This window comes from Dendropsophus ebraccatus, chromosome 10 (assembly GCF_027789765.1).
Source record: "Dendropsophus ebraccatus isolate aDenEbr1 chromosome 10, aDenEbr1.pat, whole genome shotgun sequence".
Lineage (NCBI taxonomy): Eukaryota > Metazoa > Chordata > Amphibia > Anura > Hylidae > Dendropsophus > Dendropsophus ebraccatus.
In genome coordinates, this window is record NC_091463.1 from 57134380 (window position 1) to 57156259 (window position 21880).

The 21880-nt window shown below is 41.1% G+C and overlaps 1 protein-coding gene and 1 long non-coding RNA gene across 9 annotated transcripts in view; both read right to left on the reverse strand.

Annotated features, from left to right (window-relative positions):
* The window catches only part of LOC138765646 (uncharacterized), a 680565-nt gene that overhangs the window by 404839 nt on the left and 253846 nt on the right, over positions 1-21880 (reverse strand). The window lies entirely within an intron of this gene.
* Positions 1-21880, reverse strand: part of TRPC5 (transient receptor potential cation channel subfamily C member 5) — a 262067-nt gene that overhangs the window by 118993 nt on the left and 121194 nt on the right. For 7 of the 8 annotated variants that reach the window (XM_069942768.1, XM_069942769.1, XM_069942775.1 and 4 more), the window contains one exon: positions 8987-9508. In XM_069942768.1, the coding sequence (XP_069798869.1) occupies positions 8987-9508 (522 nt within the window). Of the gene's footprint in view, positions 1-8986; positions 9509-15185; positions 15259-21880 lie in introns of those variants that run through there. The other variant, XM_069942776.1, reaches the window with a different exon arrangement.

Sequence of the window (21880 nt, forward strand, 5' to 3'; positions counted from 1 at the left end):
GTTATTATTTATTATTAAAGTTCCCTTGATTCCAAAATGCTGTACATATAATAAGGGATTAACATACAGAATGTGACATAAAATCAAGAAAAAAACAACATAAACAAAGTTAATGACAGACTTGAAGAAGACTCTGTCGCCAGTGTACTATAATCTGCTACAGGGATGAGGAACCTTGGGACCTCCAGTTGTTGCAAAACTATAATTCCCATAAAGCTTCGGCTGTCCAGGCATGATGGAAATTGTAGTGTTGCAACAGCTGGAGGGCCGAAAGTTCCCCATCCATGGTCTACTACATATTCAGTCTATGTAAAAGGGCCAGCGATCAGTGAACGAGTATAAAATCTCTTGTTTAGCGGCTGATTGCATCTTTTGTGCATTAAAATCATTGCAAGTTAACGCCAATGTGCGGGTGACTATGATGAAGCTTATAGGCCGAAACATTGATTTAGCCTTGAAAAGTTTCTAAAAACGAGCATTGATTAAGTGACGGCCTGTGTGGAAATGCCCTAGTCCTAGATAACCCTTCTAAATGCTGTAGTTGGGCAGCCAGAAAATAAAGGTTTGGTACTGATAAGCCTTCTTTATCATCCTCCCTGTAAAGCTGTAAAGCTAAATTAATTAACATTTGTCATTACATCCGTATCAAATCCCTCAAAGTAACCACCTTTATTTGGCCTCTTCTGTGTAACATACCCAGAAGGAGCATTCATAGAGCAAAAATCTGCAGAAACAGGCAAATTCAGCAGTCTATTGTTCCGTGAAATAAAGATCAGCTGATCGTCTTTTGACCAAAAATTATCGGCCTCCAACGGCACATTGCTATGTGTAATATGCGGCCCATGGCTGATGAATCTGCAAAGAAAATTATAAAGTATATATGTCACCTTTCAACGATCCCCAGTGTCTTTATGGCTTCCCCTGCTTTCTGCAGCCACCATGAGAACTGCAGAGCCGGTGTTTGAAATGACAGGATGCTCAGCCAATCACTGAGCGACCTGTCACTTCAGACACTGGCTCTGCAGTTCTCGCGGCAGCTTCGGGAGAAGCTAGTAAGACACCAGGGAGCAGGCAGAGGCATTGGAGATTGTGGAAAGGTAATGTATATATGTATTTGTTTACTGTAAAACCAAGGGCCGCACTGATATTGTTAGAGGGGTACTCTAGTGAAAAGCTTTTACCCAGTAATTGAAACACATTACAAAGTTATATAACTTTGTAATATCCTTCAATCACTTATTTGCCCCTCTTCCGTATCTTTTTCTCCTTCAATCCCCCATCAGTAAGTGAAGTAAACTTATTCTTATCTAATGACTGTTGACCCCAGGTTTTTCTGTGGCAGCCATTTTGTGACAATGACATCATCAAAAGCGAGGCGGGTCTAAGCCATGTTAAAGGGGTAGTGCAGCGGTAAACAATTATTCACAGAATAACACACATTACAAAGTTATACAACTTTGTAATGTATGTTATGTCTGTGAATCGCCCTCTTCCTGTTTCCCACCACCCCCGCACGTGTACCCAGAGGTGTGGTGCATTATACATACCTGATCCGTGTTGCACCCGTCCGCCATCTTGTACCAAGACGTCATCTTCGGGAGGCCGGCCGAATCGCTGCTGCCGCCATCCCTGATGCCGCTGTCCCTGACGCCGTCCCTGATGCCGTCATAACTGTGCTCAGCCGTGATTGGCTGAGGACAGTTATGCTCAGCCAATCGCGTCTGAGCATCTGATGACGCTGCAGAAGGTGGCTGGCACTAGGGACGGTCGGAGCGGTTCGGCCGTCCATCCGAAGATGATGTCTTGGCACAAGTTGGCGGACATGCACGACACGGATCAGGTATGTATAATGCACCACACTTCCGGGTACACGTTCGGGGGTGGTGGGACACGGGAAGGGGGCGATTCACAGACAAAACATACATTACAAAGTTGTATAACTTTGTTATGTGTGTTATTCTGTGAATAATTTCTTAGTGCCGCACTACCCCTTTAAGCCCTTTGTTAGATGATACAGGTTGCTCAGCTCTGATTTGCTGAGCAAGCTGTAAACCATCTAACAGTCTTACAGAGTCAGTTAGACATTACAGGAGGCAAAGTGCATCATGGGAAAGCCCAATCCAGGAAGTAAAGAAAAAATGAAGCCACCAACTGGAGCTTCAGGGACCTGCAAACAGAAGGAAATTCAAACCAAGACAAACTCAGGAGGGATAGTAAATGTAAAAACTATGTTTATGATTGATTGAATATAGAACAATAGGCATCACTTTCAACATTTTTGGATCTCCTTCACAATTATAATCGACCTTTTCACTTCCGTTGACTGGCAGCAACAAGGGGCCACAAGGCTCCTCTGCTGCTAGGAATGTTTGTATTGGAAACTGCAAGGCTATCTTATCTTCTGTTCTGTTCTAGCGCTGCTGAACACTATACCAAGCAGGGTCCTGTTTCCCCATATACTGTAAATTTTTATGTACAGTTCCTGGTCGGAGGCTGCTTGACATGATCGCTGTGTGTGACTGTGAGAGTGAGCAGTGATAGCAGTCACTGCTCACTATACAGAGACTGCCGGACACAGCCTCCCCACCAGGTACTGTATATAAGGATATATAATATATGGGGGAAGGCCTCTCACATTTATGTCGGAATTATATAGTCCTATAGACCTAAAAAATACAGAGTATCCTTAATACTTTTCTGATCATTTATTATTTCTCCCTCATTATCCCTTTTCTTCTGGATTCTTAAAGGGGTTATCCAGCGCTACAAAAACATGGCCACTTTCCCCCTACTGTTGTCTCCAGTTTGGGTGGGGTTTTGAAACTCAGATCCATTGAAGTAAATGGAGCTTAATTGCAAACCACACCTGAACTGGAGACAACAGTAGGGGGAAAAGTGGCCATGTTTTTGTAGCGCTGGATAACCCCTTTAATGGACGCCGTCAGAATAAAAGCACCCTATGTATGATATCTAAAGCTAATGGTGGAGCATTAGTGGGCTTATGCAATTCTATATCATACTTTTTATAGCTATGGCTGTATAAAATGTCTTTTAAAAATTCTTAAAAAATGTCTTTAAAAAAGTCTTTAAAAATTCCATGCAAAAACTGTAATTGCTGGCCATTGCGGTGGTCAATCTGCCTTGACAGAGAAAGAGTAGAATGGAATATACATTCAAGAGGAATATTAGTTCATTGGAAAACCAAATTAGAGGTTGTTCTGTTATAGAGTCAAATACTGGCTTATAATGATGCTTTTTATCACATACTCACATGACCTTCAGCTCTATGATGTGAGAGTGCCTCAGTCATTTGGTATAAATATTGGAATGTGGTCAGCAAGGTCAAACGTAAAAAAAAAAAAGGTTTCTGCAGGAGGGTACCCTATTACTTGACAACCATACACCTTCCTCTCTCACCCCTATTATCATAGGAAATAAGGGGGGGGTTACCCAATAACTAGTGAGAAAATAAGTATGCATTTTATGAAATAAGAGATTTTCCGTCGTGTGTATTAATCATTCATGCGTGCCATGCATAAATGTATAACAATGATGTCCCTTCTGTCTGCTAAATAAATAATCAGCCACTGGTAGTGTTGTGAAATTCATCGCATGCATTTATTTGACACATAACTGCTCCTGATTTCTGCTGAGGTTCAAGAGCTACCTGATCTTACACCAGAGAATTAAACAGCCAGCGAGAGAACTGCAAGCAGCTGGTATACACAGAATGAAGCAGTTTATGAAAATGAAAAAATAAAAATAAAAAAATTCATAGGGTCTTATCACTTAAAGTAAATGTACCATCAGTACATTCGCTTTAAGTTTTGCACATGGATAGAACGGTGACGGCGAGAGGAAGCCGGTGACGCAGTCCTTTTTTTTGAACTGCGGTACCGATCAGTGGTAAAGCACTGGAGGTCCTCCGGCCCGTGCCCAGAAGGAGGAAACCCTCGCCCCTCTATGACACTCCATTAGAATCCATAATGTAGAAAAACGCTTTTATGCTTTAGTGCAAAGTGTCAGAGGGACTTTTCAAAGCTTCTGGATTGCTGCAAGATGGAATACCTCCTTGCTCCCCCTCCCATCCTTGACTCTACTTAGGGTTCAGCTTCCATCTGACTGTCAATCGAGCAGAGATAGGGATGGGGGGAAGGGGTGAGGAGGCATTACAGCCCTTAGCAGTTGAGGAGCTTGGGAACGGCTTGTTGACACTTTGCACTGGAGATTACAAGCATTTTTCTATGGTATGGAAGAGCAGAAATATATTTGAAAAATACCATTTGTCTTCTTGACATAATAGCTATCTAAGGGTACTATTACACGGGCCGATGGGGGCCCGATAACTGTAAACGAGCGCCGATCTGCTAGATCAGCACTCGTTTACTGGGCCTATTACACCGCCCGATAATCGTTTAACAAGGGCTGCAAGGACATCGTTACCGATGTCTTTGCAGCCCTTGCTTAAACTGTATACATTACCTGTCCATGCTGCAGGGTTCCTTCTGCGCTCTGCTTCTCCCCGGGTCCCGGGCGCTCCAGCTTCAGAGCGTCCTGTCTCAGCTGACAGGCCGCTCAGCCAATCACTGGCCGCAGCGGTCCCAGCCTGTGGTTGGTTGAGCAGCCTGTCAGCTGAGACAGGCCACTCTGAATCTGGAGCGCGCGGGAGCTGGTGAGAAGCAGAGCGCAGAAGGAACCCTGGACCATGAATAAGTAAAGTATTCTGTTTGCACATTGTCAGCTGCCATCCGCACACCATTATTACACGTAGCGATGCGTGGTCAGCGCCCGACAATTATAGGTCCGAACCTATATCAGCGATCAGCCAATGATCTTTGTCATAGGCTGATCTTTGTCTCTTTTCCACAAAGCGATTATCGGCCAAATGGGACTGATTTGGCCAATTATCGCTCCGTGGAATAGGCCCCTAACAGTGTTTGCAGTTTGGAACCTGAATTGCAGCCAACAAATTTACTTTAAGTTTAGCTGAAATCAATTTGACTTCTATGAAAGTATAATAAGGCCAATTATCTAATATAGACCATTAGCAGAGGTCATCCTTCACAAGGGCTTTTTACTGTATGCAGGGCACCTGGACAAGGCCGCACAAGGTCCATGTAGGTAAAAAAATATTACAGTGCAATAAACAAGGCATAAGGAGGTACTGAGCTCCGACAAGTCTACAGAGGGCCAAGAATCTTCCTTTTTTTCCAGGACTGTACCTATACAATCGCTTTTATAATTAAATGCAAAAACAAAATCAAATAAATGATTCCAAACCAAACACTTTATTTCAACTAAATTCAATAGCTGTTAGGTCAGGAAGACACATGGTACCTTTCATATATCCGTTTGTGCTTCCAGAACGTAGAAAAATGCTTTTATTTATTGCAAAGTGTCAAAAAGGCCTTCCCAAGCCCCTGAACTGCTGCAAACTGGAATATGTCCTCACTCCCCCTTCAATCCCTGCTTGATTGACAGTAAGCTGAAAGCAGTTTGTGACATGTATACCCTAGATTAATTCACTTAGCCATTATGTGTGGAACTATTTATTTGTGAAATTTTAGAGTCTACTGTAAAAGTAGGAATGTAAGAATAGCACAATTTATGCTACACTATTATTGCTGTCAAAAGTGATGGAAACCCCTGGCGAATCCACTGACGGAGGTGCCTACCACTTGTGTGAACAAAGCCTAACAGAAGTACTTTCCATAGACTACGATTAAAGGCATTTATCATTTCTTTATACAAGAGCATTGCAGCCAGTGTAAATCCCAGGCTCCTCTCACGCCACAATGGTTAAGCTGAATGAATACTTTTGATGGAGCCAGGATCTACACTGACAGCAAAATGCAGGCAGAAATAAATGCTGGATTACTGAAGCAGTAAAATACTGGGTGAGGAAAAAGCCCGTCTAACACCAACCAGGCTGTATTTAATGTTGGTGTGCCCGGGGCAGTGTGTGTGAGCATGCTATAAAATGGCAATCATGCCCCCAAGGTGCTTACGTCCCTTTTTCCTACATCTGCTTCTCTACTACTTTTATTAAAATAAATAAATAGATTGCTAGTAACACTGAGTAGCAAAAAAATAAAATAAAAAATCTACACAACAAATGCAATGAATGCATTGCACTTCTTTTGTGCTACCTGTTAAATTCTACAGCCCTAACAACATATTCCAATAGGATCTAGTGTTCAAGGAACCAACACTGTTTGTGGGTCCCAGTGTTTTTTTTTTCTAATTGGGATCATAATCCTTGACAAGAATGGACTGTTATTGAATAGGCAAGGGGTTCCTCTTTTCTAGGAATATACTTGAGGACTCACACAAAAATAGAATGTGTAATCAGAAAATGATCTATTGTTTACATCATGTTTTTATGTTAAATATGCTTTTAAAGCGAATGTACCATCATGATTATGGAAATTGATCTTTTCAGTACCTTATCGGCACAAGTGCGAGGATACCGGTGGCTTGGCTCTTAGTCCAAAATGCTGCCTTGTTCCCATGCTTTCCGCCTTTTTCTTCTTGTGCACCGGCCTGGCTCTATACACTGGAGATGGGTCCAGGTTCTCCAATGTGACAATATCCTCTCCCCACACGTCACTGGGGAGGGGGGGTGGCGATATTGTCACACTGGCGGTGTTGGGCCTTTCTCCAATGCATAGAGCTAGGCCGTGCACAAGAAGAAAACGCTGCTGAGCACAGGAACCAGGTGGTGTTTTGAAAAAAGGCCCATGCCACAGGGATCCCCATGTCGGTGCTGATAAGGTACTGAAAAAAAAACAAAAACATTTTCCATAGTCGTGATGGTACATTCACCTTAAGAATTATTTGTTACTGTTTTTCGAACATTCCAATTTATTATCTATATTATAAAATAATCCTGAAAGCAGTTTTCGTTTTGGTCACTAGGCCTAATAATAAGATGTTACATTATTTTCTGTAGAGAAGACTTTTCAGCAGTGTCCTCCTTATCATCTTTGGCAGGATTATATTGGGAGTCACCAATGTTCCTAGTCCATCCTTTCCTTTGCTGCTGTAAAGCATCTCTTTAAATGCTGTTCATGGAGCAGAGGAGAAGCTCAATTAATATGGCTGCACACACAACAATGTTCAAAAAATGAAATAAAAATATATATATATATTTATAACCAAAAAATGAAAATCAATAAAAAAAGAACCCTAGCTGCGATTAGTAAAAAAAAAATCCTATTTCACTTTAGTTTGAGAAATGAAGAAGGGTTAGCTTAAAACATAGCCCTTATTAAATTACATATAAAATAGTTATCCAAATTTGTTTGGATAACTATTTTATCTGTAATTTAATAAAGGCTATGTTTTAAGCTAACTTTTCTTCATTTCTGAAATATATACTAGCGAAGGTCCTTTGATATTGTGGTAATGTACAATAATTACACTACGCTTTTTCAGTATTTCACTTTAGTTATCATCAAATTCACATCACAGTGTTATCACATTCAGATGTTATACGTCTGAAAATCTGTAAGCTCTAATACCCTATACTATAATTAGCTAAAATCCCCATAAAGTATTTTCAGTCCACATTTTTCAAAGTGGAAGCAAACGCAACTTTATGTTCTTCTTTAACCCTTTCATGACCAAAGGTCGTTGATGCCCAGATGTCCAGGTCACAATAAAGCAGTGTTCTCCTCCTAGCCTTTTAAGAGTCATAACAGTTTTATTTTTTCCCCTACGGGCTGGGGGCTCATTTTTTGTGCCATAATCTATAGCTTTTATTGGGAACATATTGGTGCAAATGGGAGTGTTTGTTTACTTTTTATTATTTTTTTCCCCCAATATAAAATTAAAAAAACAGCAATCCTGGTGTTTTTATTTTCCCTATTTTTGTAAATGCTATTCATTGTGTGAATACACTTTTGTAAGTCCCCCTGTAATCATTACATTGCATATACTGACATAGCGCTGATCAGTATTATCAGTAATCTTCCCACAAAGTCTGTCTAAGGCAGAATCTAGGAAAATATTGCCAATCCGACAGGGCAGAGGTAAGTATCATACACCCGCCTGTCAGTCATGACTGCGGGAGTCCCAATAAGTCAGTGACAGGTACTTCTCCTGTCAATGACTGCCTTTAAATACTGCAGTTGCTAGAGATCCCAGCATTTAAGGGGTTAATGACATATGGGCCTGGCAAGAAAGAGATTATATTCTCTTTATTCTATCTTCACACATCATTGAAATGACTACCAATTTGATTGGATGGACGTCTTTTCATGGCAAATAACTGGTATTATTTTGTAACAACGGCCATTATTTGTATAATTATTGTCCGTTATTTGACGTGAAATGACAATTGTCCATTTAAAACAGTCATCATTTTGACGGTGCATGAACATAGCCTTAATCTGCTTTTTTCTCCATTTTATACACTCTTTTTTAAAAGGTTTAAAGCTTATATCATCTCACCAATATCTCTCAAATTATATTCATGGAAGGGCATGGAAGTTGCCTGGTCCTAAATAAAATTTCAGCAGACCCATCGGCAGTGAGCCTAACCCTGCAGATACAGATGCTTCCCCTGTCAATAAACAGCTGATTTATCCCTGAGAAGCATTAATAGGGTCATGCATGCCAGCCGCAGCAGCTGTTACAGTGCATACACCATAATTGTATATGTTATTTCATTCAGGGCAAATGTTCACTGTTTGTTGCACTGGCCCTGTATCTACATACCATGGCCAAGGCAAAGTGACTTGTTGGCATACCACTGGCTTTCAGTACTCCTGGCATACATGATAACTTACTAATATCTGTGAATCAGAGCCATTCTGCAAAATAAGGTGTTTTTTTTAATATGCAAAACTTATATTACATTCTTAAAAGCATTTGTATTATTTTCTCGGGTTAATTTTAGTAATGAGAGAAGAATATATTACAATTTCCTAAAATCTGACACACTAAAAAAAGTAACTATGATAACAATACAAGTTCACCTCACCTCTTTCTGATGATACTTTATTGCTACCTTCAGCTTTGCCAGGTCGTGACACTTCTGAGGATCCAGCTCCTCACTCTGGTCATCCCTGTGGTTAAGTATAATTTCCAGTTCTCGAGAGCTCCTTGCTTGGTCAAGCAGATCCTTGGCAAACCTTTTACATTGCTGAGACAGTTCTTCATATTCTGCCTTGAACTCGTTCTCTACCTTGCTGAGCTCCTTCAGCTCCCACCCGAGGCGGAAAGCTGTCAGTATAGGGTCCTCGCTGGATAAGGCAATCAAAGATGGGCTGGCCAGAGCTTTGTAGATGTTCAGTCTAGACCTGGAGTGTCTGAGGCTGTCAACTTCCGAGCTGGAGACACATTCCACACAGTTGCAACGTATCTGGTGCGGGCGAGGTATTGTCACCCTTCTTTGGACTAAAAGTTTTATAATTTCATAGTTATTAGTGTGAGCTGCCAACATAATGGGCGTAATGTCTGGTGTGAATTCTGAAAACTGTGTGTCCATCATTAATGTTGGTACCTAGGCAAAGAAATAAAAAAATAAGTAACTGTAAATTTATTTTTAAATCCACAACACATTGTGTAATTTTACAAAAAGGTTATAAGGTAAATCAAGTGCAGAAGTAGCTTATATAAGCAAAGAGACAAAAAAATAGAAGGCAACTTATGCTAATGCAAATATTAATAATATTTATTTGTATTTTGTATAATGCTTCAAGATACGTGGTTAGTACATACAGTACATATTCTATAGTTAGAGATTATGATAAAGAGATCTAACCTTAGGAGAAGGCTATTGAATGGAATGCCCGTCTATAATGGATGGAATGTCTGTCTGTAAGTTTCATAGCGTTCTAGCAGTATATTGGCCCTATTGAGGTTTATAAATGTATAGTGGGAATACTCACAGGTATTTCAAGAATTCTCAGCAAATCATGGAGGGAAGGGCTTAAGGTGCTTTTACACAGTGCAGTTTTGTGGTGCAGTTTTGAAGCCATGCAGTTTTGGGGCATGGATCATAAATAAGATAATAAATAAGATAAAATAAATTAAAGAACAGTACCTCTCCTTTCTATTTTTTTCAATCCATTCCACACCAAAAATGAGTTGAGAAATTCTTTAAAATTTATCTAATTCTTTTTATTTCACACCTTGGCTTCAAAACTGCAACAAAAGGCCTCTTTTTAAAGGCCTTTAAAGAATAAAAGCTGGAAACTGATTGGTTGTTACAGTTGACTCCTCCTCCTCCTTCTCCTTTGCTCAAGGTTTGATAGATCTCTCACTAAACATTTATTAAACATTTTGTACAGCCAATCTATTTTCCAGAATAGATTGACATTATTCGGTATATTGCTAGACATGATAATATACCTTAAACTATCTGAATTACTAGAGATATAAACAGAGATAAATGTCTAATTTATTTGGCAAGTGCTGCTCTTTAGTGTTAAGTATGCTTAGGAGCATTATAGAAATAAAAGCATAACTCTATTAGAGATGAGCGAATCGGGTTCGAGTCGATCCGGATCCGAACTTTCTGCATTTGATTAGCGGGGGCTGCTGAACTTGGATAAAGCGCTAAGGTTGTCTGGAAAACATGGATACAGCAAATGACTATATCCATATTTTCCATATAACCTTAGGGCTTTATCCAACTTCAGCAGCCACCGCTAATCAAATGCAGAACGTTCGGGTTCGGATGGACTCGAGCATGCTCGTGGTTCGCTCATCTCTAAATTCTATACATAACTCTAGCCCAGTTCTATGGCTGCACCTGTATAATACAAGAGTACCCTATGCTAAGTGAGATACCTCAGCATATGGTGTTTTTAGGTAATTGATTACAACGATTTTGTTTCCTATTCCCAGTCACTCATGAGTGGTTTTTTAAAACTCGCAGAAAGAGTCTCTGACAGGAGGTCTCCAGCCTCTTGGTTTTCCGCTAAATATGTAATAACATAGTTAGACATCTGAAAGCAATATATTAATGGGCATGTAATGACCTGAGACTTAATCCATATTCTATTAACTGCTTCCCCTGGCATAAACAAATCAGCATCCTGCCCAGTACTTCCTGAAATAACAGAAAATTCATTACAGAGTGAGATGGAACGAAAGAGCTCATCATGACAGCATGGTGATAAGGAAGGGCCTAGAAGAACTAATCTATTCTTGACTGTTTCTGTTCTATTACAGTTCTATACGTATTACTTATTGGCATTTATATAGAAAATCATTAATTGCTACTAATTAAAAGGGGTTGCTACCCATATTATGTTATGGATCACAAATAAGGCTTCATGCACACAGTGAAGCATACAGATGCCTACAGTCCTGCATTATGGAGTTATTGCATGATGCTGCCATGAAGCAATGTACTGTTTTGTCCCCTAGAAGCAGTGCTTCGGAAATAGAATGCCTCAGTAATAAGGCATGAGATATAACCTGTCATAATTGTTTTCTCATAAATTCTCTATGAAAATGGCTAAGACAGCAAGTGGTATAGTGTAAGCTCATAAATTATTCTAGGGACTATAACACGGGACAATAAAACATGGATTCATAATAAAGGTCATGTGCATGAGCTTGAAGATGCACTTGAAAGATACGGTGGACAGTAATTGTGCTATGTATGTTTCTGCAGGCTGCATGTTATACAGCAGGAGGAGCTGAGCAGAGTGATATATAGTTTAATGGTAAGAGAATCTAGAGAGCTTTTAATATATTTACCAAAATTTCTGGGCCAGTGGGTGGTCCTGATCAGTGACAGATAGTCTAATTTGTCTAATATGCATAAGCTGTTAATCACTTAGTACACCGTTTCCCAACCAGGGTGCCGGGAGAACCCGCCAGGGGTGCCGCGGGATCCTGGTGGGAAATGTGCACTGTCTCTTTAAGCATCCCGAGAAGCTGCGGCCGAGCAGCTTCTCGGGATGCACAGATCGCTTTAATGTTCCGCCCGCACAGTGAGCAGGCGGAACATTAAAATGAGCAGAATGTAGGAGCAGGACCTGTCAGCATCCTGCTCCTACATTCACTCCCATATGCTGCCGGCACTTCATACCTGCAGCCTATGGGACTCTAGGACGTGACCTCTCCGGCAGGAGTGATAATGTGACGTCATCACACCTGCCGGAGGTCCCGTCCCTGCGGCTCGCAAGATGGAGCCAGAAGAGAAGGAGAGCTGCTGCCTGCAGCCACACAGCGTGGATTAGGTGAGTAGGATGTGTTTTTTTTTTAGGGGCACCTCTGGGGGCATTATTATTTCATGGGGGGCACTTCTGGGGGCCTTATTAGTTAATGGGGCCACCTCTGGGGGCATTATTAGTTCATGGGGGCCACCTCTGGGGGCATTATTAGTTTATGGGGGCACCTCTGGGGGCATTATTAGTTCCTGAGGGGCACCTCTGGGGGCATTATTATTTCATGGGGGGCACTTCTGGGGGCATTATTAGTTCATGAGGGCACCTCTGGGGGCATTGTTAGTTCATGAGGGCACCTCTGGGAACATTTTTAGCTCATGGGGGCACCTCTGGGGGAATTATTAGTTCATGGGGCACCTCTGCGGGCATTATTAGATCATGGGGGCACCTCTGGGGGCATTATTAGTTCATGGGGCACCTCTGGGGGCATTATTAGATCATGGGGGCACCTCTGGGGGTATTATTCATGGGGGCACCTCTGGGGGCATTATTAGTTCATGGGGGCACCTCTGGGGGCATTATTAGTTCATGGGGGCACCTCTGGGGGCATTATTAGCTCATGGGGGCACCTCTGGGGGCATTATTAGTTCATGGGGGCACCTCTGGGGGCATTATTAGCTCATTGGGGCCACCTCTGGGGGCATTATTAGCTCATGGGGGCACAGCAGGGGATCCTACATACAGGGGGCATCCCCCAATCCTACTCGCTTTACTGCGCATAACACCAAACAGCGCAGTTACTTTGGGAGCCTACAGGAGGGAGAAAGGAAAGGAAGTTGCTAGAAATGTGCGGAGCCTGAATTGTTTGTCTCACAGGTTTTGAAAAGATGAAACGTATCTGGAAGAAATCATCATGGAGGACTGGACTGGATGGAGAGGAAAAGGGAAAGTGACGCCTCAGATCAAAAAAGACGTCACCTGTGAGTCACTGAATGACAGTTTTCTCATTTTGTAGAACAATATTTAGTAGGGGTGTCCCGAGGTAATTTTTTTTTCAAGGGGCGCCCCGAGGTGAAAAAGGTTGGGAAGCACTGACTTAAGCCCCTATTCCACGGGTCGTTTAAAGGAGCAATATTGTTCGTATTTGGCCGACATCGGCCGCTACGAACGATGTTCGTCCCGTGGAATAGAGTGCAACGATCAGCCGACATCGTTCATGTCGGCTGATCGTTGCAGTCACTTGTTTTTCAACATGTTGAAAAACAAGCGACTGATATAGCAGCGATCTGCTGCCGTCGCTCCGTTGAATAGGAGCGTCGGCAGCAGATGCTGCTATATCCTATGGGCTGCCCGGACGATCAGCGATCCTCCGAGCAGCCCCTCCCGCACTCACCCGCTCGCTGCAGCCGCGTCGAATAGCGGTGGCAGCGAGTGGGGAACGAGGAGCAAACGAGCGCTAATAGCGTGGAATAGGGGCATTAGTAGGACCACTGACTGGACTCCAAAGCTCAGAGTAGCCCGAGATTTCTATCAATATACTGTACTACTAATAAAACTATAGATCATTCTGCTTCGCTCCTCCTGCTCTATAACATGATTCTCACAAAATGGATTGCATTTCATTGCATTGTGGCAGGCACCTTTTAAATTCGTCTCATTGATTGTGTCTGTTCATACCATAAGATTAGCAGGTGATAATCGATGCTGAAAGCATGGCGTGGCTTTATAAGAGTGAAAAGAAGTTAGAGTTTAGGGCACTTTCAATTTTTAGTATTATTATTATTATTTTTTTTTAAACAGAATTTATTAGAAGTTTCAAATTAAGAAACAAGACCCGTTTTACAAAGTCGTAAATCAATATGTTACAGGATGTGAACAAAAAGTATTATTTTACAGAATTATTTCCATCTGATATAAATTGCAATAATGAACATGTTAAACGTAAAAGATAGAAAACATAAGAGAATGGAACACTATTTGGTAATTCCTTGCAGTGGGAATTATAATTGCCAAAAGTCCATGTAAGTGTCCATTTAGAATAATTCCTTATAAAAATCATAAAAAGTCTATCATAAAAATGGTATATAAAGTAAAAAAAACAAAACAAAGAGAATAGCTAAACATCAAAGAACTAAAGTGACCAGCCAAATCACTTAATATTACAGAAGTAAAATTCTGCTACAGTGGACTACCTAAATTTTAATATCAGTAATTTTCATTTTTTTTAATTTTTTTAATTTTTTTTTTACTAATACTCCAAATACTTACATTTATCAAGATTGGTGCTCAAAAATTTGCAATTTTTCTGTGTTTGGTGCAAAAACATTGTGCAGTAATTTCTATAGTTATGAAGCTAAAACTTTGGCTGTCCAGGCATAATGGGAATTGTAAGTTTGCACCAGCTGAAGGTTCCCCATCCCAGGTCTAGACCAACTCTTAGTTGTTTTAGGAAAACTACCCCCTTTTTCACACTGGCAGGAACGTGTCCAAAAAGTGTGAAAAACTTATAATAAGTGTGATGCAAGTCATGCAAAACTGTTTTTTGAACCATTGTAAAAATAAGAAGGTGTTCAAGGGAGCGGCTCAACCTTGTGCAGGTATTACTGTAATATAGAGAGGCACTACTAGATAGCCATTTAGAGCCCACACTTGTGGCAGTGCTGGTGGCATTGAATGTGGAATCTGGTTGTAAGTTACAATAGTCTAGAAAAGACCACCGACCATATTGTAACCATAAGTTTTTGTAATTGGGGGACCACCATTCTGCAATTAATTGGTCTACAGGACATCATGTGGGAGATTGCTGGACCTCTGTATTGTGCTTTATGGCAGTCTTTATTCTGTTAGTGCACACTATAGGCTGTCATAAAACACCTTGTTTTTTCATCTCTGATCTGCAGGGCATCAGTGGAAAATTAAATTCCCCAAAGCCCTACAGGATATAATGAAAACTCAGCCAAGGTTTCAATGAAAACCGTATATAAGGGAAGTGCTGTTTACGCCGTTTCCTACTAAACTTGTTATGTGGGCTCCCAGGAAGCTTCATCTTGTTACCTGCTTACAATGTTGTTCCTCAGACATTGGCAATTACTATTGGGTCAGACACATACGGTTTTGGCAACAGTTAATTTCCACTGAGCAACAATCTTTTTTGGCAGCAATCTGTCACTCCTTCACAAAAATATTTTGTCAGTAGAATTCAAAATGACCTCTCCGAGTCACAGACATTAGGCAAGCTGGGATTGCCATGGTAACCAACACTCGTAGTAAACTGGAAAGGAAAATACAGGGCAGTCTGAGGAAAGAAATATCAGACACAAGAAAATGTTGATCAAAGCGCGTACTGTCACTGCTTGGCTCTGCTTTGAGTTCTGGATAATTGTTTCTTAAAGATTTTTAATAATGTTGGCCGCTGATAAAACTGACTTAATGACTAACGGAACGTTCCATTACATATCATGCTAGAATAGTATTTCTCATAAAACAACACTCTTTTGTTTTATAGGGAAAATAATAAGTAAACAACAATAACAAAATAAGCAAACAAACATTCCCGACATAGCTATAGAGAAAGAAGAATTGCAATGGGCAACTGGTGTGGACTAGCTATGCCACCCAACTATTTTGTCTTTGGGACAATCCTGAGTGAGTTGGCTATGTAGCCTCTAGGTTTCTACCTCTACAGGGATCTATACTTCATTGCTAGGAACTACCTAGATGTTGCTACCTCTTTTAGCAGTATTGGTGTGGGTGACAACTGGCCCAGTGGACCAAGAAACACTGGTGATAAGCACCAGAAGAAATTTAGAGTACAGGCCAAGGGAAGAAAATAGAGCAGTATGGTCGTGGTCATAGACATGTTTCCCAGGGAGCAATGCACCTAGGATTTGACTGCATTGAGTCGACAGTGTCGACAGTGTTATCTTTGGGTGGTCTCCCTGAGATCAGTGATCTGTTCCTCTTATGGTCAGAGACAGGCTGAATGGTCTTGGATGGTAGCTTAGGTTCTTGTTTAACAGTCTTGGTCAGTGTTGGATAGCAGGCAGGGATCAAACAAGGAGTATACAAAAACAGATGGGAACACTTCACTTGGATACTAAGAATCCTCTTGCTTAGGCAAGGTGGACAGGGTAGACCTGCCTTTTACAGATTTATGGGTATGAGTGCAAGCTAGCAAATGCACTAGTGCCAGAGAGGGCCCTAAGGCCCCTTTGACACATAACAACATATCAGTATTATAAAAGGCAGGTGAAGGAAGGGCCTCGCTAGAGATAATGCACGGGGGTCCTGGAGCTTCACAGTACATCTTTCATCTATTAAACTTGTGAGCTGTATCAGACATAGCTCTTGAATCTGGAGAACCGGCAGGAAGCACCCCGGCAGGAAAGGTAAGTACAGTATTTATGCTCTGGCTGTCCCAGCAGGTAGGAGTTCACCATGACAGCTTACTGCATAAGGCTTGTGTTTATTGGATTTATAATCCGAACAATAACTTTAAATGCATTTATAAATTTTGCAATACGTTTTTATGTATTTTTTTCCCTTGAAAAATTGTTTTAGTTCAGTACAACTTTGATCTTTCATCGGTGGTGGAAAAAGAGACCTTCCAGCTCTCCTGACATCTCTGTTTTAGTGAAGACTTGTTTTTAATGGGAAATAACAATTCTGAAGCACCTATTCCTAGAACTCTGCATTGTGCTGTTTCTCTTATTCTTCCTGGAATTGTGTGAATACATTAGCAACGAATGTAAACATTCCCCTTGTCAATCAGATGTGCCACTACATACTCTACAGACTCGTAACTGAGTTGGATATTGACTGAAGGGGCCACTTAATATAGTGGTTTTAGCCATCCCTTTGCTAGGTCCTTTCCTGGAGGAATATCTACAGTGGGGAAAAAAGTATTTAGTCAGTCACCAATAGTGCAAGTTCCACCACTTAAAAAGATGAGAGAGGCGTCTGTAATTGACACCATATGTAGACCTCAACTATGGGAGACAAAATGAGAAAACAAATCCAGAAAATCACATTGTCTGATTTTGTAAGAATTTATTTGCAAATTATGGTGGAAAATAAGTATTTGGTCAGTAACAAAATTTCATCTCAATACTTTGTTATATATCCTTTGTTGGCAATGACAGAGCTCAAACGTTTTCTGTAAGTTTTCACAAGGTTGGCACACACTGTTGGTATGTTGGCCCATTCCTCCATGCAGATCTCCTCTAGAGCAGTGATGTTTTGGGGCTGTCGCTTGGCAACACGGACTTTCAACTCCCTCCAAAGTTTTTCTATAGGGTTGAGATCTGGAGACTGGCTAGGCCACTCCAGGACCTTGAAATGCTTTTTACGAAGCCACTCCTTCGTTGCCCTGGCGGTGTGCTTTGGATCATTGTCATGTTGAAAGACCCAGCCACGTTTCATCTTCAATGCCCTTGCTGATGGAAGGAGGTTTGCACTCAAAATCTCACGATACATGGCCCCATTCATTCTTTCATGTACCCGGATCAGTCGTCCTGGCCCCTTTGCAGAGAAACAGCCCCAAAGCATGATGTTTCCACCCCCATGCTTTACAGTAGGTATGGTGTTATATGGATTCAACTCAGTATTCTTTTTCTCCAAACACGACAAGTTGTGTTTCTACCAAATAGTTCCACTTTGGTTTTATCAGACCATAGGACATTCTCCCAATACTCTTCTGGATCATCCAAATGCTCTCTAGCAAACTTCAGACGGGCCAGGACATGTACTGGCTTAAGCAGTGGGACACGTCTGGCACTGTAGGATCTGAGTCCCTGGCGGCGTAGTGTGTTACTGATGGTAGGCTTTGTTACATTGGTCCCAGCTCTCTGCAGTTCATTCACTAGGTCCCCCTAGCGTGGTTCTGGGATTTTTGCTCACTGTTCTTGTGATCATTTTGACCCCACGGGGTGAGATTTTGTGTGGAGCCCCAGATCGAGGGAGATTATCAGTGGTCTTGTATGTCTTCCATTTTCTAATTATTGCTCCCACAGTTGATTTCTTCACTCCAAGCTGAGTGCCTATTGCAGATTCAGTCTTCCCAGCCCGCTGCAGGGCTACAATTTTGTTTCTGGTGTTCTTTGACAGCTCTTTGGTCTTCACCATAGTGGAGTTTGTAGTCTGACTGTTTGGACTGTTTGAGGGTGTGCACAGGTGTCTTTTTATACTGATAACAAGTTTAAACAGGTGCCATTACTACAGGTAATGAGTGGATGAAAGAGGAGACTCTTAAAGAAGAAGTTACAGGTCTGTGAGAGCCAGAAATCGTGATTGTTTGTAGGTGACCAAATACTTATTTTCCACCATAATTTGCAAATAAATTCTTACAAAATAAGACAATGTGATTTTCAGGATTTGGTTTCTCATTTTGTCTCTCATAGTTGAGTTCTACCTATGATGTAAATCACAGACGCCTCTCATCTTTTTAAGTGGGAGAACTTGCACTATTGGTGACTGACTAAATACTTTTTTCCCCACTGTAGCTAGTCCCTTTTTTGAGACTCATAACTGAGGCTCCACTGACCTTTTTGCATACCTATACTATATTGACAGTGCTGGAACACACTTCATTGTGGAGGGATAGTATCACCAGGTTGTCCCACCGTGGCAATATTGTGTGCATTTTTCCTGAGGATTGAACAGACACGCCAGATAACAAGCATCGCAGATTGTAAAGTATACACTGCTGCTTGTGATCTGAAAACTGACAGCACAGATATATACTGTACATATGTGTGTTGTCAGGAAGATGTGCAGCCAAGTGATCGGTGTCACTTTTTATATGGACTGCTTGTTTAAACGATGGGCAGCTTGAAGCATAGTACATAGAAGCTGAGGAAGGGGAAGAAGTCATCTATCAGTCATGAAGTCCCATGGAAGTGAAGGTGAACAAGAAGCAAGTGCAACTCCAGAAATAACATGAAGCAGGGGAGGCTGTGGTGTACGGCTATGCAGTTTATCGATTCATTGGCTTGATAGTATCCTTGAACATTGAAATGTATGTGTAATGCATCTCTATACATCACTACATGTACCATATTTGTCCGAAAATAAAACCTAGCTTCATTTTGCAAACTTTTTGGAGCAGGTTAACATATAGGCCCTACTCCAAAAATAAGCCAGACTTATGCTTCACCCCCACCGCACAATAAGGTACTTTGAATATGGGGGACGGAGGGTATGAGGGGGGAGGTATAAAGTATGGGGACTCCCTGCAGATGGGGGATGTATACAGTGTTGGAAACAACTACAGACAAAGGAGGGAGGTATATAATATGAAGGTATAACTACAGAGGATCTTACAGTATAGGCGTCTTACAAGAATGGGACATACATTATGGTGGCTAACTACCATACAGAGTGGGGCTAAAGTGTAGGAACCTACCATAATTCTCCTAAAATTCGACCTCCCTGAAATTAAGCTCTAGCTCTTTTTCTGAGAAAAAAAATAAATAAAAAGATCCTGTCTTGTTTTTGGAGAAACATGGCATTACTCCTCTGTAGTGACATCCCAAGGTGTACTTTTTCTTCATTGTGGCAAGATTTATAGCTAATTCTTGTGCTACGATATATTTGTCTTCACAATCTCTGTAGTGTGACTTCATTGTGTGGATTATTCCTGGACACATCGCTGCTGGCATTAAAGAGGTTGTTGGAGCTTAAATCTTAATGTCATATCCTAGGGAAATCACAGCTCAGCATTATTGACTTGAAAAGAACATATGTATTAAATCATCAGGGCTATGCTGTAATTGGATCACAGTGGGATCACTATCCAGAGTATAGAGCTGTTCCAATAACTCCCACCCTTGAGGACATAGTTCAACCTTGTACAATGCTGTTGCCTATCCACATGAATGAATGCCATGCCATACTACAAAGGCTGCCTATGATTGCTGCTGTACTATGGCACATGTTAAATTTAGTGCTAATACTTTGCTGTTATTATTTATGCTTGCATATGTTTATATGTAATAAGTATTTCTAGATTTTTTTTTAACCTTGAAAAAAAAAAGAATAAAAAGCAATGAAAGGAACAAAAAAAAATAGCCTAGCCAGAATCACTACTGCGCAGCTGACATAAAGGTAAACAGTGGGGATAATCGTCATTTTGTAAGTTTCTCTCGATTCCTTTCTGCTGCGTTGGTTGTCTTTCTTGAGGTAGAAATGGCAGTAGAGGTTGGCTGTTATGACAATGTATTCTACAGCCTCACACTAAATACAGCAGAAATGCTGTATAAATAGGCCAATATCCCTGATACTTTCAGCGTTAAGCCAGCCAAGTGCAGCCAAATTAATCCCTCGGCTAATGGAAAGTACAGACATGCATGGGTATGAGGATTCTGCGACATAGTCTTTTTCTTGCCGCTGCTCAGAAACAATAAGAAGGCACTACCTTAAGACTGCGGTTTGACTGCAATCAGCTGGGGGGGGGGGGGGGGGTGCCAGGGTGCCTAATTTATTTTCATTCTGTCTTCCCTTTTCAAAATGACAGGAAGCAAATGGGGAGTTGCTGACATTATTAAGTAATAATCCTGTAATAAACACAAGGGAAATGTTGTTCTATAGATGTATGATTGTTACATACACTGTGAAGTTAAAAATATTTTTCATGCTAAAATTAAAGATGACTAAAAATAAATATGATTTCAACTCTTGTAAGGCACTGATCTAACAAGTAGGGGGTCTATATGCCCAGGTAAAAATATGCTAAATAGATTGCCGTCAGGAAGGAGAAAGCTGTTTCTCTAGCGCCACCAATATGCGGCTACATATAAATCGATATACACTGTCTGTAGATAGAATAGCAGAGCTTTAGCACCTCATGAGGTAGGGTATTTGCCTGGCATCTGCCAACTAATCTGAGTGATGCTATAAAGCTCTTTAAATGGTCAGGCATCTATCTATAGGGCAGCTACCTATAGAAGGTACTACAGAGACATTTTTCTTCATCCAGGACAGGTTTGGTAAACCTGGGCAAGTGCCTAAAGGCCCTAGTACACCAACAAATTATCTGACAGATTTTTTTTATTAAGGCTTATTACTGGGGGTTTGCCAATGCAGGGGTGGTTACTATCAGGGGGGATTACTTAAAGGGGGGGTTGCCTACAGGGGGTCTATCTACAGAGGCACTATTGCAGGAAAGATTACCTCAGGGGGAGTTACCACTATAGGGGATATTTACTGGGGGAGCTAGGTACCATATGGCTACTTAATGGAGGATAGCTACATGGAAGGATACTACCTACTGAGGACATAACTACTATATATAACTACTATATGGATGCACAGTGGGGACCTATTATATTTGGAAGCACAGAGATGAATACTATATGGGACCACAGGGGGTCCTAACTACCATATAGGGGCACAGAGGGACCTAATTACTACACGGAATAACAGGGAAGAGTATAACTATATATATGGGAACATGGGGGGGGGATGAAATTACTTTATGGGGGACACAGAGCAACTTAAATACTATATGGGGGCACAGAGGGGACCGAACTAGCAATGGATGAAAATAATTTTTTTAAGATAAATTCTTGTTCTTCTTACCGGTGATTTCGATATAAGGGGTACCCTGTGCATAATTTATCCATCAGTTATGCCACCATCAGTAATTTCAAGCTAGTGTAAATTATACTTCCCCAGACTAATATAAAAGGCTATCTCCCCCTTTTCCCTGTTTTGTGTACAAGATTAGATTATAGATTGTAAATAGCTTGTAA